At 41.9% G+C, this 26489-nt stretch overlaps 1 protein-coding gene across 2 annotated transcripts in view; it reads left to right on the top strand.

Moving 5' to 3' along the window:
* DOCK1 (dedicator of cytokinesis 1) overlaps positions 1–26489 on the top strand; it is a 529562-nt gene that overhangs the window by 437197 nt on the left and 65876 nt on the right. For both annotated transcript variants that reach the window (XM_040361423.1, XM_040361424.1), the window contains exons 38-40: positions 3420–3539; positions 20353–20442; positions 22319–22423. In XM_040361423.1, coding sequence (XP_040217357.1) covers positions 3420–3539; positions 20353–20442; positions 22319–22423 — 315 coding nt within the window. The remainder of the gene's footprint in view (positions 1–3419; positions 3540–20352; positions 20443–22318; positions 22424–26489) is intronic.

The following is a 26489-nucleotide window of genomic DNA, read 5'->3' as shown; positions in this document are numbered from 1 at the left end:
GAATAATGTTTTAAAAGGTGAACATAACCTGATCATAGTGTGATGGTGTAGTTGCCTCTCCACAGCTCCACATCGTCAAATTTTCAATGCCGGGTTCATTTTCTTCTAAGATGAGAGTGCCACACTTGGCCAAGGATCCTTCACAAACCTTTTATAGATTAAAAAGACCTACATCCAGAATCAACACTGCTAATGCATTTCAGCCCATGCAGTCCTAGTAACAGAATATGGTTGTTGCCACAAATCTTCTTTAAATAGATCCATCGACATTCAAGATGGGAGAAGTAATTAACCATTTAATCGTCGGCTGCATAAATATAAAAAACAAGTGAATAAAACCATCCAGTATAAACACAGCAGACAAACGCACAGCCAGGTTGTCAGAATGGACACAATGAAACCATTTAACATAAAAAGGTGATACAGTGTAAATCATCACTTTAAGGCTATGTACCCACCTCTCCGTTATGTGTTTTTCAATGCAAGTTGATACATTTTGCATGTGAATCAACACGTGTTTTTATTGTACGTTCATGCACATGCGTTTTACATATTGGCCAATAAAAAAAAAAAAATGTGCATTCATGCATTAGCCCAGTGGTTCTCAACCTTTCTAGTGCTGTGACCCCTTGATAAAATTTCCCAAGTTGTGGGGACCCCTAACAATAAAAAAAAAATCATAGTGTGGTTTGTCAGCACCCAAGGTAAGGCAAGTAGTTTCCGCCCCTAACCCACGGACATATATCGTTCCCCGTGTCCCTTCCACCCGTACAGTATTAAAATCCCTTGTGGTACATTTTACGATGTACCACTCTCTCTTTGTTCTCCTTTCTTTCCCTTTTGTCTCTCTCTATCCTAATTTTATGTGCCCCCCCCCCACCCCTCTCTAGCCACCTTTCTTGTTCTCTTATTCTTTCTCTCCATTTTTCTTTGTTCCTCCCCCTCTATTCCTCTCACTTCCATGTATTCTCTATTTTTATTCCTTCTCTAACTCCCTATTGGGGGAATGGCAGTGCTGGTGGGGGGTGGGATCAGTGGCAGAACTGGGGGAGTTCTGATCAGCCAACTTAGGTGCTCTTGATAAAGGTCATCTGCTGATCTGAGAACTGTAGTGGGGACTTTTAATGGCAACTATAATCGCAGGTAGTGTTATTCACTGTGTCTCTGACTTTGCGGTGTCTCGCAGCAGTGACACCTTGGCCGAAATCAGGAGATAGTCTCCTCCAGCCCCTCCCACTTCACATTCCATACCAGTCAGCTGACCTCTAGTCTCTGCCCCCCCACCCCAGCCATGCCATGAACTGAATGGGCAGCTGCGAAGAGGCTGAGTGGGTGGCCGCGGGCTCCAGGGACAGCACTGCTGGGAGGCCACGAGAAGCCTGGGAGAGTGGTGCGGGCTTCAGGAACAGCCAAGGATTCGGGGACCACTGGCAAATTGTCATTCGACCCCCAGGTTGAGAACCACTGCATTAGCATGACTCAAAATGCATGAAAGTGGACAAAAAAGTAACCTGAGCTGTTTTCAGAAACATACTGCAGTGCACCACACTGATGAGAACAGGTTCTATCTACAACATTACCTTTAATGAAGCAAGTTTTAGCACGTTCCAACGCATATGTGTTAAGCCCCATTCACACTTGGCAATTTGGAATCGTCCCAGTTCTGCCCACGATTCCAACTTGCATGGCAATCACTGAAAAACGCACAATACACATTTGAGTGTCATTCATTCTAAAACGTATTAAAGTGGAAGTAAACCCTCCCATCGTTTTCAGCCAAGGAAGCTGCCATCTTTGCCTCTGTTTAATCTACAACTGCCATGATGCTGAACATGTGATCAGTTATGACACCAGCCATTGGATGGTTTGACAGATTGGTTGAGAGCACAACCAATGGGAGTGTCACATTTCCGGCACGTGCTAGAAATTAAACTGTTTTATGGATGGGTTTATTTACGCTTTAAGTTTTTTGACCATAAAGGAGCAGAAGCTTATTTTGGGTCACAAAGGCTCATAGGGCAGCCCATTGGGGTGAATGGGCTGCCCTATGCGTGACATGCAGAGTTGCATGAAAATCACCCACACAAAATCGCCTGCGACACTGCAAGTTCCCGCTACAGGAAGTGTGACATCCCAGCTGTGATTCACACCCTAACATCAGAGCAGTAATAGAGGGAAATCTAATGGGGACACTAGTTATGGTAACACCCCAGGATTTCCTCTTGATTTGACTATGGGACAGGAGGTGAAGATGGGATGGGATGAGATGGCAAAAAACTGACAGAGGGTATAACCCTCCCTTACTTTATCCCCAATTTTTTTTAGCTTTTAGTAAAATAAGCCTTTACCTAATTACATTTTGTGAAGGATTTGTGGCCATGTGCTGACACTCTCATTTCAAGTTGTACTTGGCAGACTGACAGGCACCTCAGCTGAGCATTGACATAGGCTGTCGTTTTGTATTTCCATGAGATTCGATTTTGTATCCTGTGTGCACAGTGGGTAACGACTGGGTTGGAACCCTGGAAGAAACCCATACTTGCAGCAATTATCACATTTTTCGCTTCATAAGACGCACCTAGGTTTTAGAGGAAAACTAGAAAAAAAATATTCTGAACCAAATGGTGTACTAAAATATTTAGCAGTGCCCATGAAATGCAGCCATACCCGTGCCTGTGAAATGCCCCCTTGACCTGTGCCCATACAATGCACCCACACCTGTGCCTGTGAAATGCCGCCTGACCTGTGCCTGTGAAATGCCGCCTGACCTGTGCCTGTGAAATGCCGCCTGACCTGTGCCTGTGAAATGCCGCCTGACCTGTGCCTGTGAAATGCCGCCTGACCTGTGCCTGTGAAATGCCGCCATACCCGTGCCTGTGAAATGCCCCCTTGACCTGTGCCCATACAATGCACCCATACCCGTGCCTGTGAAATGCCCCTGACCTGTGTCCATGAAATGCAGCCATACCTGTGCCTGACGACTGGAGAGGATGTCATCACATCCGCCTGTCACTCAGACGGAAGACAAAGCAGCCGGAGTGGCCATAGTCCATTTGGCCGCTGGGGCTGCTCTGTCTTCTGTGAGCAACAGGCCTAGCCAGGAGATCGCTTGGCACTCGCGGGAGACGACCGCCCAGTATTGTAACATGGGAGGGGGGGGGGGCTGATCAGTATTCGCTTCGTAAGAAGCACAGACATTTTCCCCCATTTTTTGGTGGAGGAAAAAAGTGCGTCTTATGGAGCGAAAAATACAGTAGGTGTAAAACAGATTTTCTATGATTGCAAGTATCATCATGTCTTTGGGTTCCTTTAGAAACTTTGCTGTCCAGTGTAGGACACAGACTTATAACCTGTCTTTTTTTTCTTTTTTTTTTTCCTACTCGTTGTCCTGTCCTCTTCACCTGGTCATCCTCCACAAGTGGTCTGAAGAAGCTTGTGCGGCACATCTTACCCAGCGGGATGGTTACCATGCATCTACACAAGGACAATTAAAAGATCAGCTCTACCAAGAGATTATCCATTTCTTTGATAAAGGCAAGGTAATAAGTGAACACATTTCCTGTAACATTCCGTCTTCTCGCTTTTTTCCTTCTCTGTAGTTAAACTCCGCGCTGGCTGAACATGTCAGTGCAATTTTATGTTTTTTTTTTTTTTTACTACCAATATAAAATATGCCAATTTCCCTCAGCCAATAAAATGTGCAGCTTGGGATCGTTTTCACGCGAAAGAGTAAACGATGCAGTTATTTGTCATTGAAAATGGAATTGAACCGCCTGTAATATGCGGAGAACTAATGGTTTACCGGACATGAAATCACTGCAGGATGGAGTTAACGTGGCGCACAAATACTCCCTTTTCATGAGGGACAGTAATTAGGAATAACAAAGTAGCTCTCCATTGTGCAAATGTGTTCAGATGTAAACTAAATCATATCCTTGTTTATATGAAAAAAGAAATGCGGGATCGTAACCTGGAAAATCATTTAGAATGTACCATTAAATGTTTTATCCGCTATCAGTAAATTTGTCATAAAAAATACTAATTTTTTATGTTAACACTGAAAGGAGCCATTTTTAAACTTTGAGAATTCTGAAGACGAAAATTTTAGGATCACTAAAGGAAATTATTTTTTTAGCTAAATGGCTTCCTTTACCTTACTGCAGTCCTGGTTTCATGTCCTCATTGTTCGTTTTTGCTTTGAAGTTGCTGTAATTCTGCTCTGATCTCCACACTTCCTGCTTGTCTGGCTCCTTATGAAAATACTCATGGGAGCTTTTCACTGTGGTCCAAGCTGTGTGTCTAAAACTCCTCAGAACCAATCAGATTCATTTTAAAAACAAAACACTGCCCTGGATTTGTTTGTTTTTGTTCTGTGGGTCTCTTTACTTCACAGAAACATGAAACCAGTTTAAAAACGAAAGTGAAACTAGAGGCACATTATATGATTGAATTTAATCTATTTTTAATCATTTTTAAAAGGAATCAGTTAACGTTTATGTCTCTATACCCTGTAAACAGTCATTTCAGCAAAAAAATTTTTTCCTTTAGTGACCCTTTAAGCCAACAATAAGTAAAGAGCTCTTGCCAAACATGCAAAGGAAACCTGTACTAAGAGAAATGGATGGCATACTGTTACTGTCTTAACTTTCTGAGTGTCATGCTTATCTTTGGATTGTAGTGCTTTGAGTCACTGATCGTGAACCAGTTGTGCAGTTCTGGCTTTTACTCAATTTTACTTGTCTTATGCCCGGTAAAAAAGGCTGCCCCAGCCCAGTCTGCATTCTTGATTACAGCTAAGCATGACTGGGTACCATGCTGCCCAGACTTCCGGGTATGTTGGTCATAAGTTAGGTGTTACCAAGCACAGGAGTGGCGGTTGAACGCTCTGCAAAATTCATAGTGAAAGAAAGATAAATCAGAGCAGTAATCTCTCTTCATGCAGTATTACCATGAAATGTGGCTCCAGAATATACACCTACACAGTAAATGTAAGCAGTTTGTGGTTCAGACGGTGGTTCTAGTAACTTGGGTGTTAGCTTAAAGGATATATATATATTTATATATAATATACATTGTATATATAATAAAAACATTTTTTTTCATGTAATGTGTATTTAACCAGTTGCAGACCGAACACCGTAGATTTTCTGCGGCTGCTCTGAGCTGGATCATATACCTAGTACATGATCTGGCACTTTTGGGTCTGGGCCGCGCTCGCGCTGCCAGCAAACCTGCTTCCACTGTGGTTGGACACAGCGGGAGCCAATCGGCAGGTCCTGCTGATCTTTCAGGAGAAAGGCAGAACGGCGGTCTGCCTATGTAAACAAGGCAGACCCCTGTTCGGTGAGAGGGGAATGTGCTGATCCTGTGTTCCTGCTAAGCAAAATTTTCCCAGTCAAAGCACATCCCCCACAGTTGGTAATCATTCCTACCAAATGTTTTATGGATGGGTTTACTTCCGCTTTAAGAATGAGAATTACAAAAGCTTTAGATTCATTTTTAATGAGATTATTAGAAATTTAGAACAGGGATCTATGATTGTAATTGCCAAGGGGAAAAACTGGCGTTTGATGGTTAAACTACGGCTGTGTGCCCAGGCTGTACACAATATGGCTGGTAGGGGCTGTGGGTACAGTGCATGTAATATAGCTGTAAGTCACAGGACGGGCGGATTGCCTTCAGTGGGGAAATAAAGCCATATTCATCTCTTCCACCGGTTTTGCTTTCATACCCTTGAGTTTAGTTCACGCCAATAGCCTAACCTTTACTGCTGGATACGCTTTATATTCATTTATTTTATTGTCTTTTGCAGGAGCAAAGTAATTTTAATAAAGCTCTCTAATCCAAGGACTCTGTAGAAAATTATTAAGCTCCAGTGTTCTTGCAGTGGACCAGAAATACATTTTTTTCCCTCCTAGAATCTTTTTAACCCTTTGCAGCCTGGAGTGCTCATTGTGCTAAAACTCTGTACAGGCAAAATTCTGTCACCTATAGCATGGATGTTAATGCCAAAATCCCTCATCATTCACATTGTGTTCTACCGAGTGTTACAAGGAAGGGATCATCAAATAGGAATTCCAGCTTATACTATGTTATTTTCATACGTTTCAAAGGTGCTAAAATAACTTTTTTCAGTATACATACTGTTAAGTAAATGAAGCTGAAATGCAACGTGATTAATAAAACGATACATTCCAGGGATGAATTTATTACTACTTCCTGCAGTCTTGGAGCTCTTACCTAAATGACGTTTTGCTCCTTTCTCCAGCTTGCCTTACATGTTCTGCCAGAATGAGTTGTAATAAGTTGTAAAATAAACTGGGCCCAATTCAAGTGCCATAGCCCTTAGGACATGCTAAAGTAGCTGCCTAGTGACACCAAACAATGTTATTTTTTCAACCACTTAAGACCCGGACCAAAATGCAGCTAAAGGACCCGGCCAGGTTTTGCGATTCGGCACTGCGTCGCTTTAACAGACAATTGCGCGGTCGTGCGACGTGGCTTCCAAACAAAATTGGCGTCCTTTTTTCCCCACAAATAGAGCTTTCTTTTGGTGGTATTTGATCACCTCTGCGGTTTTTATTTTTTGCGCTATAAACAAAAATAGAGCGACAATTTTGAAAAAAATTCAATATTTTTTACTTTTTGCTATAATAAATATCCCCCAAAAATATATAAAAAAACATTATTTTTCCTCAGTTTAGGCCGATACGTATTCTTCTTCTACCTATTTTTGGTAAAAAAAATCGCAATAAGCGTTTACCGGTTGGTTTGCGCAAAATTTATAGCGTTTACAAAATAGGGGATAGTTTTATTGCATTTTTATAAAAAAAAATGTTTACTACTAATGGCGATGATCAGCAATTTTTTTCATGACTGCGACATTATGGCGGACACTTCGGACAATTTTGACACATTTTTGGGACCATTGTCATTTTCACAGCAAAAAATACATTGTTTACTGTGAAAATGACAGTTGCAGTTTGGGAGTTAACCACAAGGGGGCGCTGAAGGAGTTGTGTGACCTAATATGGGTTTACAACTGTAGGGGGGTGTGGCTGTAGGTGTGATGTCATCGATTGTGTCCCCCTATAAAAGGGATCACACGATCGATGACGCCGCCACAGTGAAGAACGGGGAAGATGTGTTTACACACAGCTCTCCCCGTTCTTCAGCTCCGGGGACCGATCGCGGAACTCCAGCGGCGATCGGGCCTGCGGTCACGGAGCTTCGGACTGGGTTGCGGGAGTGCGCCCGCGACCCCACGGCTGGGCATAAAGGGCAACGTACATATACGTTGATGTGCCCAGCCGTGCCATTCTGCCGACGTATATGAGTGTGAAGGGGTCCTTAAGTGGTTAATAAAAATGTATGTTCAAGTATGTACTGTATTCTTAAGTTGAAAAAGGTTCCTTCTAATGCTCGGTCGCCAAACTCTCAGTCTCCGCCATGGTTCCACTGTGTATAGGAACATAGCCGCCCTCTCTTGCTCACTCCCGAGATGGACTAGGGCCTGTGTACTATGGGATCTGTAGTGTGCATAGAGCAGAGCATATAACCAAAACTAATGTGCAATGCTTGTTCCAAACAGAGGTCAGAGGAAAAGGAGAAGGTCAGGAGCCCACAGAGGACATTATAAGGAGGCGAAAAACGCATTAAGAACAATTTCATTCAAATTTAATTACCGGACCATTAAGTAGTGGATCTGTATGGATTATTTTTGAAGAATAAGGATTTTGTTTAGTGTCCCTTTTAATCAATATTCCCACACAAGGTAATATTGCTGGAGAGGTCATCTTGGCACGTCTTGTGTGTTAATGCAAAGTGATGAGTTGGGCCTGACCCACAGTGAATCTCACTGGTCCAGGATCAGACTAACAAAACTGCTTTTGCCCCTAACCGTTTTTGGAACCCTTAATAATCATTTGCCTAGCAGCCGTAATTGGTGAGGTACAGGACTCTTGCACATCACAACTAAAAACACTTTCTGAGCTGAGGAGGTGGTTCATTTAACCACTTAAGCCCCGGACCTTTATGCAGCTAAAGGCCCAGGCCAGGTTTTGCGATTTGGCACTGCGTCACTTTAACAGACAATTGCGTGGTCGTGCGACGTGGCTCCCAAACAAAATTGATGTCCTTTTTTTCCCACAAATAGAGCTTTCTTTTGGTGGTATTTGATCACCTCTGCGGTTTTTATTTTTTGCGCTATAAACAAAAATATAGCGAAAATTTTGAAAAAAAATCAATATTTTTTACTTTTCGCTATAATAAATATCCCCCAAAAACATATATATATTTTTATTTTTTCCTCAGTTTAGGCCGATACGTATTCTTCTACCTATTTTTGGTAAAAAAAATCGCAATAAGCGTTTATCGATTGGTTTGCGCAAAATTTATAGCGTTTACAAAATGGGGGATAGTTTTATTTTTTTTTATTTTTTTTTACTACTAATGGCGGCGATCAGCGATTTTTTTCGTGACTGCGACATTATGGCGGACACTTCGGACAATTTTGACACATTTTTGGGACCATTGTCATTTTCACAGCAAAAAATGCATTTCAATTGCATTGTTTATTGTGAAAATGACAGTTGCAGTTTGGGAGTTAACCACAGGGGGCGCTGTAGGAGTTGGGGTTCACCTAGTGTGTGTTTACAACTGTAGGGGGGTGTGGCTGTAGGTCTGACGTCATCGATCGAGTCTCCCTATAAAAGAGATCACACGATCGATGCAGCCACCACAGTGAAGCACGGGGAAGCCGTTTACATACGGCTCTCCCCGTTCTTCAGCTCCGGGGAGCGATCGCGAGGGGGCGGCTAGAAACGAATAGTCGTGGCCTCGTCCCGGATCGCTCCACGTGGGTTTCCGACCGCCGCATGTACCGGGGGGGTCCCGATCGGACCCCCGACCCCGGGAAAGGCGGGGACGTACATGTGCTTGTACGTGCCATTCTGTGGACGTACATATACATGCGGTGGGCGTTAACCGGTTAAAGTGGGGGGTTGGCAACCCATTGATCGCGATCTACCAGCTGATTGCAGGTAGGTGACGGGTAGACTGTGATCCTTCCTTGCTGAAGCCCAGAACGTAGACAGGAGGGGTGGTACCAATCGCTCACTGTGTTAATTCAGAACCGAAGCATAGTAAACTGTGCTGAACAGGAAGTGGCTCAGCACAGGGCACTTTGCATTTATTCACTGTCTAGTGCAGTGATGGCGAACCTTGGCACCCCAGATGTTTTGGAACTACATTTCCCATGATGCTCATGCACTCTGCAGTGTAGTCGAGCATCATGGGAAATGTAGTTCCAAAACATCTGGGGTGCCAAGGTTCGCCATCACTGGTCTAGTGCAATTGAGGCTGCAGAGAAAAGGATTGGTGATTATCTGTCCCTTTTTGGTAGACATCCCTTTTTTTGGACAACTGATAGTTCACCAAAGCCCCCCCAACGGTGCTCCTAAAAAATTGCAAACATGTAAAAAATATCATTGTAAAAAAAACAACAATTATAAAATTGTAAAAAAATAAAATCATACAAATAAAAAAAAACTACTGAGACAGTCCACTGCCCTACTGGCACTGTCCACTGCTCTAATGACTGACACTGTCCACTTCTAAGGTAGTGTAAGTTTATATTTTTTTACAATGACATTTGTTTTATTATATTTATTAAAGTGTAAGTAAACCCCCCTATCGTCTTTTAGCCAAGGAAGCTGCCATCTTTGCCTCTATTTAATCTACAACTGCTGTGGTGCTGCACATGTGATCAGTTATGACACCAGCCATTGGATGATTTGACAGTTTGGTTAGGAGCACAACCAGTGGGATGGGTTTATTTCCACTTTAAGTTTTTTGACCATAAAGGAGCAGAAGCTTCTTTTGGGTGACAAAGGCTCATAGGGCAGCCCATTGAGGTGAATGGGCTGCCCTATGTGTGATATGCAGAGTTGCATGAAAATCACCCACACAAAATCGCCTTAGTTGAGAGCACAACCAACAGGAGCGCTACATTTCTGGCACTTAAACTTAAAATTAAACTTTTTTTTTTTAAAGGAGTTGTAAAGGAAAAAAATGTTTTGCCTAAAATGAATGTCTGCAAGATAGACAGACAGAATAGTGTAATGATTATGTTAAAAAACGAGTAAATACCTATTAAATTCCTTCATCTATATCACCTCCGGCGGTCTAGTTTCTGTTCTCTCATTCACTTCCTGCTTTGCAGCTTTCATGTGAGAACTACATTTCCCAGTATGCATTGCGGTGTATTGTCACAGTTTGCTGCCTATCCTAGAATGCTCCGGAAGTCAAGTGGCGGCCAACTGCGCATGCGCGATGCGTTCCAATGGATTCAGTGCACACCAGTGAAACCTTGGTCGGCATCCAGGCTCTTTCCTTAACATCCAGATGGATTGGAGGATGTTAAAAAAAGAGCCAGGAGGCCAAGCGAGCGGAGCGAGCCGTCCGAGCAAAGCTAGGACGTGAGACCGACTGGCCACTTTCCTCTAAATCCACGTCGCCCTGAATGCCGGGTTCGCTGGTGTGTACTGTGGAAAATCCATTGGAACGCATTGCACTTGCGTTTGGAACGCATCGCGCATGCGCAGTTGGCCGCCACGTGACTTCCGCAGCATTCTAGGATAGACAGCAAACTGTGACACTACAGCGGCACGCCCAGTAATTCACACCTCCTTGAAGTCTCTACCACGTAGAGAGCGTCCTGCCACGCAGATGTAGTTCCCAGGAGAGGGGGGGGGGGCAGCACATCACTGACCACCGCAGTAAAGCCTCCCTTCACGGTGGTGAGTAACAATCAGACAAGCAGGAAGTGAACAGAACAGAGAAGAAATAGAGCAACTTCTGAGCAAAAACGAACAATGAGGAAGTGAAAAGAGGAATGTCTGCAGGTAAAGGATGCTTATATTATGAAACAAATATTTCCTTTACAACCCCTTTAAGGATGGGTTTACTTCCGATTTAAGTTTCCCATTTTATTTAGTTCAGGCCTGTTGTTCAGGTAGATCGCCACCTCTGAAAGGTTACCTACCTCTGCAGTACAGGCTCAAGAAGATGCACTTCTGAGTCTTGGTGGAGCTGTGTGAGCTTAACCCGTAGAACATTACACAGACTTAGATCAGGGTATTTTAGCATAGTTGCGCTGTTGACTGGATAGCATTGGTAGCCAAGTAAATACTTTCACTTGTTGCCTGGAATCGCTTTTTAATTTGTCCAGCTCTAAGGCATGCACTACCTCATCCTGATGGGGGGAATCAGTTGCCTAGGAACAAAGAAACTCTGACACGGACAAGAAAAGGGCACAAAATCAAATGAGATATAGAAGAACTCATAAAGAGGTAAAGCATGTGCTATCTCCAATATAAAATATGAAAAATTAGAAACCTATATGCACAAACAATCCTTTTAGGACCAGGGCAAATAACTTATAACCAATAATGGCAAGTTCATTAGATTTTTATACATATTTAAATATAACTTTGATAAGATGTGCATCTTAGTATAATTACCTACTCTACTACCGTCTTTTGTTGGTAATAAACTGGTAATTCCTACTAAGAAAAATGTTAACTTCGTTTTTCTTTTTGCCTTTGTGATTGCCATCGGTGTATCCTCACAGAACCCTGTTTACTAATCGCGCCCACACACTCTTCATGATATTGCAATGAAGCTGCAAAAAAATAAAAAATCAAACTTTGTGTAGGCATTTTACTCACCTTCAAATAAAAGAAAGCAATCTGATTTGAAGGGTTTTAACATTTGTTGTATAGCAGTTGTTTTTTTTTCTTTTCTTTTAATGTGTTTATGCAGTCTCTTAAGGAATTACAAAAAAATTGTGTTATGAAATATAAGCAATTTAAGACATAATTTGAGTCAGAACACAGCAAGAGCTTGTGTGGGGCACCATCAAGAGAAACTGTTTCCAATAAGACAGAAAATGTAATTCCGTCATTAAAAAGTGCCTCCTAACTATCCAAGTCTGTAGTCTGCCTTAACCACTTAAGCCCCGGACCATATTGCTGCCTAAAGACCCAAGGGGTTTTTACAGTTCGGGACTGCGTCGCTTTAACAGACAATTGCGCGGTCGTGCGACGTGGCTCCCAAACAAAATTGGCGTCCTTTTTTCCCCACAAATAGAGCTTTCTTTTGGTGGTATTTGATCACCTCTGCGGTTTTAATTTTTTGCGCTATAAACAAAAATAGAGCGACAATTTTGAAAAAAATGCAATATTTTTTACTTTTTGCTGTAATAAATATCCTCCAAAAACATATACATTTTGTTTTTCCTCAGTTTAGGCCGATACGTATTCTTCTACCTATTTTTGGTAAAAAAAAACGCAATAATCGTTTACCGGTTGGTTTGCGCAAAATTTATAGCGTTTGCAAAATAGGGGATATTTTTTTTGCATTTTTATTTTTTTAATTTTTTTTTACTACTAATGGCGGCGATCAGCGATTTTTTTCGTGACTGCGACATTATGGCGGACACTTCGGACAATTTTGACACATTTTTGCGACCATTGTCATTTTCACAGCAATAAATGCATTTAAATTGCATTCTTTATTGTGAAAATGACAGTTGCAGTTTGGGAGTTAAACACAGGGGGCGCTGTAACATTTAGGGATCACTGTGTGTGTGTTTACTAGTGTAGGGGGTGTGGCTGTAGGAATGAAATCATCGATCGGATCTCCCCTATAAAGGGGATCACCCGATCGATGCGCCGCCACAGTGAAGCACGGGGAAGCTGTGTTTACACACGGCTCTCCCCGTTCTTCAGCTCTGGGGAGCGATCACGACGGAGCGGCTAAAAACAAATAGCTGTCCCAATCGGACCCCCCACCCACGTCTAGCAGAGAACGTATAGGTATGTACATGTGCCTGTCCGTGCCATTCTGCTGACGTATATGTACATGAGGAGGTCGGGAAGTGGTTAAAGTACAGATTCATCATATATAGGTACTGTAGCGATACACGTAGTGTCAGTAAACCCACAATAAAAAAATTTAAAACTGTCAAATGCTGTATAAGGCCTCGTACACACGATGGGACCTGTCCGATGAAAACGGTCCGCTGTACACACCATCAGACCAAATTTCCCGCGGACAGGATACGCGGTGACGTGGCCGCGACGACGTGCGCGACTCTGGAAGGTCAATGCTTCCACGCATGCGTCAAAACACTTCGACGCATGCGAGGGCTTTCGGCCGAGCGGACATGTCCGGTGAGTCATACAGACGACCGAACATGTCCGACGGACAGGCTTCCAGCGGACATGTTTCTTAGCATGCTAAGAAACATTTGTCCGCTGGAAACCTGTCTGCTCGGCCGGGAATCCGTTCCGGTCGGCCGTACAGACGACCGAACATGTCCGCGGAAACTGGTCCGCGGACCAGTTTCAGCAAACATGTTCGGTTGTGTGTACGAGGCCTTACATACAGACCATACTCATGCAGCCACTGAGAGATTGGTTCTCAGCAAAAAAAATGGTTAATCCTGCTGTTTTTCCTGTCAGAAGAAAGCACTCTCAGGTATGTAAATGCTTCTAAACAGCATCTTTAGGTTGGCTGGAGAGCCCAGCTCCACAGTACACTTGTGTGCAAATCTTCACTTTCTTAGCTAAATGTGAGCATTGGCATGACCATTGTTGTCACCACATACTCCCTATATCACAGGTGTCGAACACAAGGCCGTGGGCCGAATCTGGCCCTTCATGCCATTTCATGTGGCCCTCGCAACTCTCCTGCAGCTGCAGGAGAGCTCCAGCCCTCCTCTGGTCCTATTCCAGACCCTTATGCCGCGTACACACGAGCAGAATTTCCATCGGAAAAAAGTTGGATGGTTTTTCCAACGGAATTCCGCCCAAGCTTGGCTTGCATACACACCATTACCCAAAAGTTCTCTGAACTTTCGAGCGTTTAGAACGTGGTGACGTACAACACTACGACAAGGCGAGAAAAATAAGATTAATGCTTCTGAGCATGTGTTGAATTGTTTCCGAGCATGCGTGTGTTTTTTCCTGTTGGAATTCCATACAGACGAACGTATTTTCCGATAGGAATTTTTTTTCGACTGAAAAATTGAGAACCTGCTCTCAAACTTTTCCTGGCGGAAATTCCAACAGTAAAAGTCTGATGGAGCATACACACGGTCGGAATTTCCAATGAAAAGCTCACACCAGACTTTTGCTGGCGAAAATTCCGCTTGTGTGTATGGGGCATTACTTTCTGCTTTCAAGCAATGCATTCAGCTTCTTCCCAGCAGCGGCCTAAGGAAAGGGAGTGTACTGTGATGTAAGGGAGAGTGGGGACTCAGCTTCTGATGTAGGGGCGGCTCTTGACTTCTAATGTAAAGGGGAGGGGATGCGCTTACAGATACAACCCCCCCTTTTGAGGGCAATCTTAATGCTGATGCGGCCCACAATGAAATTTAGTTTGACACCCCTGTTTTTTTTCTCCTATAAGGTGTTTTGCAACAGGATAGATATGGTCATACGGAGTTCCAGTACCACAAAGGGTTTGCAGATTTGACTGCACACTGCCTGAAATGGGAGATCCGATGGGTGTTCACCGGCCAGCCGCTTAATTGCCTGGTGCACATTTATCCTATTTGCAAGTTGGGTGAATGTGACTGTGGAACACTTGATTAAATTATCTATTAATTATTCAGAGGGCTAATCACCCAATGAATCGCACCCTATAGTTCCTAATTAAGCGATTCATCTTCCTGGTTCTTGACCCCTTTCAGTACTGGTTGGTTGGCTGGTATTTTATCCCACCAGACAGCAAGCATTTAGAAGGGGTCATTAGCAATGATTGCCTTCATATCTCATGATGGCTGTAAATCAACCTGGAAACTGGAAAACACTTCCACCTTTGTATGAATAGTAAAAGTACTTAAAGCTTTGAAACTGAGCTCTTTCAGGGGAGGAGTACAATGGGTATATTTGAGGCTACCTGAGTAATGAAAGTTGCTTGGATTTAATTTTTTTTAATGAGTCCGTTATAGCCCAACAACCCCACAGTAAGCAGCCATGATGGTGCACAAGTGTAGGCATTTTTGAGAGTAAAAGATCCCTTTAAGCTGTATTTTAAAAATGTGGTAGTGGTTTAAAGGATGGTACTTGTAAAATAAATTCTGGGTACTAAAATGTACCCATTTTTTAAATGATTTAGGGGGATTTCCTGTAGAAATTGCTAATATGAAAGTGTGTTATGTCTCTTTGCTGTTCACGACAGCTGCAGCTTCCAGCAGCTTCCATGGCTGACCTTTTCTTATGTAAGGAACAACTGGGAACAGAGGGCGAACTTCACATTTTACTGTTGTCAAAAGCCTGAAGACCTTTATATTCTGTCACTTAGTTCCTCTCTGTTGGAAATCATCCCTGCTTAGTTATCAGTGTATAAAGCAGACCATACACAGGACGGTAGCTAATCAGTTTAAGAAAAAATAGAAATATGTCTCTTTCTTCTTCATGCTCCATGCACAACACGTAAACCCAGCTTTTCTTCTCTTTTCATTTTCATTGCTTTCTGTTACTTCTTCCTCATGAAGGGCTCAGTCTTTAACACTTTCATGACCAGATGGAGGCTGTTCTGCTTGGGGATGTTTAGGAACACATTCTCGGGGTGGGACATGGTAGTAAGACATTTTCATATATACTGTACATTGTGGGTGGAAAAGGGTTTGTTTATTTATTTATTTATTAAAATGCTTATAAACACAGCGCAGTCTTACACACGTGCCTCGATGCGCTGGCGGGATAAAAACCGAACAGAAAAGGGGCAAAAACTACATCGACCAAACAAGTGACAATAAAACAATAACAATCAGCGAATAAAAAATATAAAACATACAAAGCTAAATATATAAAATTTTGAGCTATCAGAATACTTAAAATTTAAGTCACCCCGAAAGCCTGGATATATAGCCGTGTTTTTAACAATCTCCTAAACTTTAGGAGATCATTTTCCAGTCTTATATGAAGGGGCAAGGAGTTCCAGAACTGAGCTCCTTGAACTTCCAGGGTCCTCCCACCACATTTGTTTTTAGCAAATTTGGGGATGTTCAACAAAGCCAAATTCTCAGACCGCAGTGATCTAGTAGGCACATGTCTGATGAATTTTTCTCTGAGATAGCCCGGTCCAAAACCATGGATGGCCTTATGCACAAGACACTAAGGGTTAGTGGACCGTTGAGATTTTCTTGCTTCAAAATGTCTACAAAGGACTACTCACCCTGTTGCTGAGTTCTTGGCCTTGCTGATCTCTCAAAGGGCCCGTTCATTATGGATTATTGCCTGTGGGCGGTATCACACACTACTTTGATAAAACGTACCTATTGGAATTTCCAGCTTTCAACAGCTAACTCAATCAATGTCATTGATACCCCCCCCCCCTTAGCATCATTTGTAATCTTATAACACCCTAATAGAAAGCAAGACACCCCCCCTTCTCTATAATAGTTGCAACAGGGAGTGCAAGACATGCTTGCCTTCTTTTGCTACCAGTCAGTCCTGACTAATTGTAAACTCTATGTAAACCGTACATGTTGCTGACATTTTATCTTGGAAGTGATTGAAGGGGGGGGGGGGGGTGCTGAGTTACTGTACTGAAAACCGTTAGTAACTAACGTTAGGTAAGCAAGTAAATAAAGTCACTTTAAACTGTATGTTCTCTGTGAAACACCACCTGTTTTTAATTACCCTGCCACGCTCACTTCGTTAAAGTTAGCTGGGCAGTCTGGCACAGACATAGAGAATAGAAGTTTTAGCTGGCACATGCTCTCGGGACGACCGCCATTGTGCATGGCTGGTTAAGCACATGCATGATGGCATGAGTACAAGCATCAGAGTAAGCTGGAGTTGAGAGCTGAAGTCTGAGGACAGGACTTACAGTAACACTAAGGGGTAAGGGTATTTTCAGGCATTTACAAGTAAAAAACTTTTAAAAAAAAAAACCTATGGAGGTACAAGACCGAATAATACAAAAGTAGCGTAGAATATGCTTCAGGTTTTAACATGAACATCACAGTAATCACTATAGGTGTGTTTTTGCATTTAAAAAATGTGAACGTCTCAGTCTAAAGACATTTATTGTCTCATTCTAAAAGCTGAGACAATAAATGTTTGTTTTTTCTAATGGAAGAAAGGCTGCTTTACCTTTTTATCTCAATGGCCTTGGAAGGGTGGATGTGATTTATTAAATCCTGCATTATTAAGCTCCTGAAGATACCCTGCTGGGCTAGGTGGAGCTCTGGCCAGTATGTAGTGGCAGCATTGGCCATTCTTTAGATTATTGGTGCTCTTTGAAAAAGTTTGTGATTAAAACCTGTTAAGGAGCCTGACCCAGAGTTCATGGTTACCATTTTAGCTATTGAAAAGGTTTATGACAGAAGCCCTTTGTTTGATGAAGAACTCTGTATTATGTTATACATCTGAGAGATTACATCTGTGTAATATTTCATAATGACATCAAACAGGTCTAGCAAGGCATCCTTCAATGGAGAGCAATTACCCTCCAGCTTAGTAATTTTTTTTATTATTATTCACACAATTTTAGAGGCATTTTATATTTTTACGCAATTAGGGAAGGAGATAATGTACAGGCATTTTGTATAGGTTTTCCTTTTTTATAGTCAAGATTGAAAATTGATCAGTTATATTTTTCTTTTGGCAAGTAGATTTGAGATGTGTATGGATAGTTGTATTTTCATTTGATATAGTAGGATCGAGTAGTTAATGAAGGAAAATAATTCTGTAGGCTGCTGTCCAAGATCGAAGGCAAATCTAACACATGGATTTAGGGGAATGGGGGGGGGGGGGTACTAGACCCACTTAGGATATGGGGAAAAAGAGCAAGGAAACTTTTGTGGAAAATATATATATATATATATATATATATATATATATATATATATATATATATATATATATTTACAGAGCTCAATAGTTCAAGCAAAAAAATCACGCACGTGCAAATGAGTCAAAGCAGTGACTCTGTATGGCTCATCACAGAGAATCAATTAGAGACAGAATTTCTTTCATAAGACGTGCTCTGCTGGGCTCTCTATTTGGGAAAACTAAGTGCTGTGGTAATCCTGTGTATACAAAAAAATAATCCCTAAACCTTTATAGCTTCCCTTTAAAGGCACACTACAATGAGAATGAAAAATATTCGTTCTTTCATTGTTTAATGCCTGTGGTACACAAAACGACTTTCTATGCTAACCCCTTTCTTCATTCATTACCTAATATTATAATAACACCTAATCCCATCTACCCTCATCAGATTATGCACAACAAATCTTTAAGAAAGAAATTATTCATGCCCTTGCTCTACCCCCCCCCCCCCCCACACACAAGAAGCATTACAGGCAAGGGAACTTCAGAGCTTATGGATTGAAAAGAGTCACTAGCAAGAGGCTGCAGTCCTGCCATAGGATCTCCGAAAGCCTTTTGCAGCCAAAGATCAAAGAAACGATTGCTTAGTTTAACCAGCAATTATTTTTTTTAAATTAAGAACTTGATATTCTGGAAACCTCCTATCCTGAACAAAATCTACAGATTCCGAACGCTTCCTATTTGTTATGCAGAACCATGATCTTTCAGAAAAAAAAGTATGTAAGCTCCTCCACCTTGCATGTAGTCTGCACAAAATGATACAAAGAACTGAAGTTCTGGATGTAAAGTATTGTACAGAATGGCTGCAGCCCCATCCCGAGTGACCTCTGAAAGACCTATGCAGCCTATCTGTGATGGAAAATTAAAGAGTGGTTTTCATGGTGGATTTCTGACTTTAATGCACTTAGTGTTTGCTTTTTTTCCATTAGCCATTCATTGAATGATTTGACTTGTTGCCTGGAGTTTAAAGGACGTGTCTGGCACAAGCAGGAACACCAGTTAATGTTACCTGTTTTCCTCTCCAATATTGGGCACGACATTTGTCTGCTGTAGAAAATATTGGAATCCTCTGGGTCTCTGATCATGCTTGCACAGATAGCGTGAGTGCCACACAACATTATAGGAAATGAATGATTGATGGCTACAATCCCCTGCGGCAATAAAAGAGAATTTACAACTCTCTGCAAAGCAGCCAGGTTACTTCAGTGACTTGACATTTTGACTGTTCTCATTACATTACATTCACCTGAAAAGTAAATGTAAAGATTGATATATCTGTTGAAGTTTCCTTGAAATGATATGTAGTCTTCGTGGCCTTTTGTCTCTTTTCTCCCACGTACTCCCTTCTTGCTATATCACTTAGTTTTCTTGGCAAACACAAGTCATACACATTTTCTTTTTTAACTGACATTATATACTTATTTAAAGTGAAATTCCAGGTAAACAACTAAATACGCGTTTTTTTACCCAATACATCAATTGTATCATACTAGGAGAGTTCAAATGCTCTTCAGTCTGTCTTGTGATTCACACCTCTTCTTCACAGCATTTTATGGGTTAGCTTTAAAGTAGTTGTTCAGTTCGGGGAACATTTTAAAAGTCGGCAGCTACAAAAACTGTAGCTGCTTACTTTTAACAAACAGACACTCGTCTGTCCAGGGATCCAGCTCTGTCCTCACCCAAGCCGATTCTTCACCGTTCCTCAGGTCCCTGGCACCAGCATGTTAACTGTGGGCAGCCAGTTGTGGCTTCACAGTCGGGTGCCTACTGTGCATGTCCGAGCCACACTACACGAGCTGGGGAGGAGAAATTCCTCTCAAATAGCCTCGGCGAGCTGAACAGAAGTGGGAGTGGGTACCTGTCAAAACTAGGTACCAGATTTCCCCTAGCCCCAAAAAAAGTTCCAAATATAGCAGAGAGGTGAAGGAGAAAGAGCAGAATTTCATCTTTTGGGTGAAGTTCTGCATTAAAGCATCCTAACTCATCTTTTTTCTGATTTGTATAACTGTGAATGGCGGTAGTGGTTATGTGAAATGGCTCCTTATGTTGTAGTCATCACATCCCCATGCTGTAGCAGCACCTGAGCAACAGAGAATTTCTAAATGGATGCTTTACCAACCAGTGTACTCTAGTTTTTAAATGTTTGGTGTTTCCATACATATGGGCTTTAGCTTGTAATAGGGACTTTGCCCCCCCAAATATCTTTACCAAAGGGTACATCACTTGCATTCTTTTCCATCTTTTACGAAAAGGTCCAAGCTCACATTTTGCTCCATCAATATTAATTGAGCTACTCTGACAAAATCTTTGCACACCACTCTCAGTAGTCTGTGGGAAAACAGAGATTCAATTAGTTTGCATTCCTTATGAAAATAAAAATGTTTCTTGAATTTTGTTTTATACATGACTTTTTTCTTTGTAATATATATTGTCTGGACAGATGTGGGAGGAAGCGATCACCCTTGGCAAAGAGCTGGCTGAGCAATATGAGAATGAGATGTTTGACTATGAGCAGCTGAGTGAACTGCTGGTGAGTTTTGTTTCTGACATTGATGGCCATAGTTGTTGCTGTTATTGTGAAATATTATTGTAGTCATTTTCTTTGAAAATTTTTATTCAAATTGTGATTTGACAGATCTTGCAAAGGCCATTGTTACACAATATGCAGTAAACAACTTTCAGGTGGACAAAATGCATCAGAATAGACTACTGGCACATGCAGTAAAACAAAAATAAATTGTTTGCTAAAATCAGGTCACATGATCATGTTGGTCCACTTTGTATTTCAAAAGATGGTTTGCTCTGCAAAATACTAAGTAGTTGTAACACAGGACTATTAACCCCTATGAGTTGCTGGTGCCTCAGTTATGTTTACATGCTAGCTTTTTAAAGGCTCACCTGTGCCCAGACTATGGACATTAAAGCCAGTAATAGAGCTTTAAAACAAGCTGCTTCTAATCTCTCTAGACGCTTGTAATGTGAAATATTTTATTCTCAAAGATCACAACAAAGGGTTTCAGTCATTTTCTTACAGCTTAGACACATCTGTTGTGTAAGGCTGGCAGGCTTCCGTAGTCTTGGGCCGAGGGTCGATTCCCGGAAAGATCCTGCCCAAACACATGGGAGGAAGCCCTTTCTGGAGGCACATGAGCAGTGCAACAATGTGGGGACTAACAAAGGGGGGTAAACTGCCACATGTAGCCAGTCTCCCTTGAAGACAGAGGTGTGCTTACGTTTTCATGCATCTCCGGGAGGGCATCCATGGATGTCCTCCCGGAACCATGCCCCCTGGGGTGAGCATTCAGCGCACTCTAATCGCGGTAAAGGGCCACCAATCACAGCGGCCCTTTACTATGTGAATAGCTATGTCCAATCACAGCTGATCACAATGTGAACAGATTTGCCGGTTATCGGCAGTAGTCTCCTCATGTGCTGTCAAAGCGTGAGGAAAGGTAAGTTGGTAACTGGCAAGTGTGACAGGGGACATGTACACCGATAATCAGTGCTGCCTATCAGTGCCACCTCGTCGGCGCAAATCAGTGAAGGAGAAAAAAAATGTATTTGTTACAATTTATAACAAACTATAAAAAAAAAAAAATTTTAAATATTTTCGGTCTTTTATCATTTGTTTATCAAAAAATTATAAAAAATATTAAAATGTCATATGCAAAGCTGAAAATTTTCCTGGTCAGAATGGGGGTGAAAGTGCTAAGTATTGAAGTCATTAAACACTCTTTACCTGAGATTTTTTGTCAATCATTGTAGAAATGAAAGGGTCAAATTCTACGCCTCCTACATCCGATAGTAATTTTACCTGAGATATTTTGTGAACAATAAAAACAAGACCTTCTGGTCTGGTATGGATTTGGAGTAGACCCCACGCCAGTTTTTTTTTTTTTCTTATTCCATACCAGACCCTTATCCGGGCATGCAGCCTGGCAGGTCAGGAAAGGGGGGGGGGGAGGAGTGAGGGGCCTGGTATGGTGGATATTTTTTTTATACATTTCCCCCAGGGCAGTACCCAGACCCCATACCCCTTTTATGGCCAATTACTTGCATTTAAACCTTCAAAATGGGCACTTTTTTATTTTTCATGTTCGGCTCTCATACACTTTAATTGGGTTCGCCATTCGAGTTCTGCCCATCCTTATCTACTATTGGTTCTGCTTCTAGTTGCACCCCTTGCTCTTGGATAGAGATTCAGGGAGGAGCTGTTTTGCAAACATAAGTTCATATTGTACCTTTAGAAAAGCTGCCACACAAATAAACAGTAGGTTTTTGGAATTATAGCAGTTCATAGACTGTTCTTTTAACATAGCTTCTTACAGCAACAACTGCCTCAACACAATGTGCTTATTAATCTTCACAATGGCTTCGCCAACTTTCATTTTTCTTCCCTCTTCCAGAAAAAGCAAGCACAGTTCTTTGAAAACATTGTGAAAGTCATTCGACCAAAGCCTGATTACTTTGCAGTTGGGTATTATGGACAGGGATTTCCAACATTTCTCAGGGTAAGTAAAATAAATAAATAACCGCAATCAATGGTCAAGCAGAGTTGAGCTTAAATTAATGATTTGGGATTCAGAACACAGCAGTCAGTCTTCAAGGTAAAGCAGGGAGTTTCTGGTTGGCTATGACCATAACTATTATTATTATACAGAATTTATATAGCGCCAACAGTTTACGCAGCGGTTTACAATATAAAAGGAAGCCAATACAGTTACAATGCAATAAAATACAAGAGGATTAAGAGGGCTTTGCTCAGAAGAGCTTACCATCTAAAAAGGTGGGGCTGTCCCTGACTCAGATCAATTTAGTTAAAGCTACAAAACATGCGCTCCTGGGGGTAAGATACCTGACGCTTCAGGATCCCAGAGAAGGTTGGTGGCATTCATATTCACCTCAGCGAAAATAACCATAGCAAAGAACTGGAAGTCAGCAGCCTTGCCATTTGATCAAATTAAACACAACTTGTCCTGGCTAATGCTGAATGAGCGGCTAACGGCAATCACGCAGGACAAGATGAAACAGTTCCATAAAGTCTGGGATCCATGGATCTCCTATATAACTGGAGACTCTGGGTCGAGTGGTTCTTAGGTTTATCTTGTGGACTATTTTTAAGGAGCGCGGAGCCCCAACTCCCCCCTTTCCCCCTCTTCTTTCTTATCTCTTCTTTTCTTTTACTGTCATTCCCCAACGGGAGTGAAACCCCTTGTTTTTCTGCTTTACTACCTCCTTTTTGCATATCTGAAGAAAAGGTTAATAGCGTCTTATTTGCCAGTTGTATGATGTGGTTTTCCATTCAATACGGGGAATCGTAACCCCAAATAGGAATTGGCACGCAGTTATGTTGACTAGATTGTCAAATTTTTACTTATGGAGAGAAGTGACGCTGATATATAAATCTTTGTGCAAGAAATTTAATAAACACTATTGAAACATAAAAAGATGGGGCTGGTGGTACAAAAGGGTTGTAACTGTGGGGAATGAGCTGATGGAAGTGGTAAAAGATTAGTTGGAGACGTGATAGGCTTCCCTAAAGAGATGAGTTTTCAGGGATTGCCTGAAGGAAGCTAGAGTAGGAGATAGCCGGACAGGTTGAGTTAGAGAGTTCCATGGGAGGAGGAGACAAGGGAGCTTGAGAGGAGCGTAGAGGACGGTTTGGGTGAAGTTTGGAGACAAGATTGGTGATGTAGCTCGGGGCAGAGTTGTGGATGGCTTTGTATGTTGTGATTAGTATTTTGAATTTAATTTGCTGGGCGATCGGGAGCCAGTGGAAGGATTGGAGGAGAGGGGTGGCAGACACTGAGCGGTTGGTAAGGTGGATAACTCTGGCAGCCGCATTCATGATAGACTGAAGAGTGGATAGACTATGGAGAGGCAGGCCAATGAGAAGGAAGTTGGAATAGTCAAGGCAAGAGATAACAAGGGAGTGAATGATGAGCTTGGTGGTTTTATTAAAAAGGGGTGTATTTTAGAGATGTTACGAAGGTAAATTCTACAAACTTTCAACAGTGAATGGATTTGGAGCTGAAAGGACAGGTCAGAGTCTAGTATTACACCTAGTGCCCTGTTATAAGGGGAGGGATTGATGGTTGCATTATTGATTTTGATGGAAAAGTCATGGAGGGGGGGAAATATTACCAGCTCGGTTTTAGAGATATTTAGTTTAACTATCCCAAAATGTTTATTTTAAAAGCCTTTTCATGCAAGACACGCATCTTTATTTTTATATTTAGTGGACCTTTGAAGAGTGCATGTCTCGGTATTCCATTAAATAAATGAGCTTTTTTTTTTTTTTAAATAAATAAATTCCGTTGTGCTATAAATCCATAAGTATAATGGCAGTGAATGGTCAAGTATCTCTGCAGCATCAGGCAGTACCCTGCCACTGGCTGTCTGGCCTGCATAGAAATTCAATCTGTAGGCCCAACAAGCAATTCTGCAGCTTAGGCACATAACGTGCGTGTTAGAGGAGTGAATGATGCCAGCTGGGAATTGCATTTAGGACATCTTTATTTATCCAGGCCAGATTTTCCTTCACAATCCAACAGGTCTGCGTGTGTGTGTGCGCCGCATTTAGAATTTTTCACAAATCGTTGCGCAAGGGGTCGTTTTGTCACTACCGTACATTAGCCGAGGAGTGGTAATGTTTGATTGCCTCTGTAATGCACTGCTGACAAAGATTTATTTTAAAACAAGCTTCCCTGGCCTCCTGCTTTCAATTTGTCTTTGGCACCCTTGTCAATTATTTACTTTTTGTGCATTTATGTTTGATGAATTCACCTTATATAACTCACTGGAAGGTTTTTTTTTTTATATTGTGTACGAAAGCTGCAATAAGTTAAAATTTGTACAGAAGTAGGTCAGCAAAAGTAGGAATCCATTGCCTGCTGGCAATCTTATTAAATACGTTAATACCCTGTTTTATTTCTGCCAGGATTGCCACTAATATTGAGCTGCAAACATTAAATAAAGGTCACATGGGCAAGGCATGTTTGTGTCTGCTGGCTGTTTGTATTAGCACAGTATTTAGATTGCCAGATTAAAACAAAAAAAAAACCTCTGTTCCGTTCTTAAAGGAACACTCCTTCCAGCATTCCAAATTAATGGAAATCCTGTTTTTATGCAGATGAAGCGGTAGTGCAGCAATTTATCTTGTTCACTTTTGCTGGTAATCTGGTCAACTTGTTTGACTTTGCAGTTTGAAATGGAGGGGAAGTGTCTCCCAAAAACAGCCACGACATGTTCATGGTTGTCACACAGCTACTGAGAGCTTGATATATCTAAAGTGTCCCTACTTAGAAATTTCTCACAGCCATAGAGGTTCATAACTGTTTTGGATTGTTGAATCTGATTGGTGACATGTCAAGCAGAGAGAGGGAATTTTACTGTATATGGAAGCAGACCCACCAACACGTGAGGAGTGGACTACATTGAATACACATGACAGCATATTTCCTGGAAAGCATTAATGTGGTTGAACTTGGTCCCTGGATTTTCTTTTTAAAGGCAACTCCAGTTATAACTACTGTTTTTGGCATGTAGATTTCATAGTACATGGCTTTTTAGCAACATCAAGTTAGCGTTTTTGCATGTTGGTGCTAAAATGTCTTAGAATTGTGCACTAATTTCATAAGAAAGAATTACATTTAATGACAGCATATATAGCCAGATTCAGAGACGTTGACGCCGGCGTATCAGTAGATACGCCGTCGTAACTCTGAATCTACGCCGTCGTAAATTTAAGCGTATTCTGGAAACCAGATACGCTTAAATTAGGCTAAGATACGAGCGGCGTAAGTCTCCTACGCCGTCGTATCTTAGGGTGCATATTTACGCTGGCCGCTAGGTGGCGTTTCTGTTGATTTCGGCGTAGAATATGCAAATGAGCTAGATATGCCGATTCAGAAACGTACGTGCGCCCGGCGCATTTTTTTACGTCGTTTACATAAGGCTTTTTCCGGCTTAAAGTTAGTCGAACAAAAAGCTGGCCTAGCCAATGTTAAGTATGGACGTTGTTCGCGTGTCAAATTTTAAAATGTTTACGTCGTTTGCGGAAGTCGTCCGTGAATGGGGCTGGATGTAATTTACGTTCACGTCGAAACCAATACGTCTTGCGGCGTACTTTGGAGCAATGTACACTAGGATATGTCCACGGACGGCGCATGCGCCGTTCGTTAAAAACGTCAATCACGTCGGGTCACGAGTCATTAACATAAAACACGCCCCCCTGTTCCTCATTTGAATTAGGCGCGCTTAGGCCGGCCCATTTACGCTACGCCGCCGTAACTTAGAAGGCAAGTGCTTTGTGAATACAGCACTTGCCTCTCTGACTCACGGCGGCGTAGCGTAAATGCAATACGCTACGCCGCCTCAAAGTTAAGCCAGTCTTTCTGAATCTGGCTAATAGTATTTATCTTGATAATATTGCCGCTAGGATATTAGCTGAGATTAGTTTTTTTGGGGGGCCAGGTAAAGTTAGGTTGAGGTTTAGGGTTAAGTGAGATAAAGGGTTAGGTTGTGGTTTAAGGGCTGGGGTGTTATGTTGAGATTTAAGAGACCAGGTGGGGTTAT

The sequence above is a fragment of the Rana temporaria genome, chromosome 8 (assembly GCF_905171775.1).
Source record: "Rana temporaria chromosome 8, aRanTem1.1, whole genome shotgun sequence".
Taxonomy (NCBI): domain Eukaryota; kingdom Metazoa; phylum Chordata; class Amphibia; order Anura; family Ranidae; genus Rana; species Rana temporaria.
The sequence above is the reverse complement of the archived record's forward strand: the minus strand, read 5'-3'. Positions and strand labels throughout refer to the sequence as shown.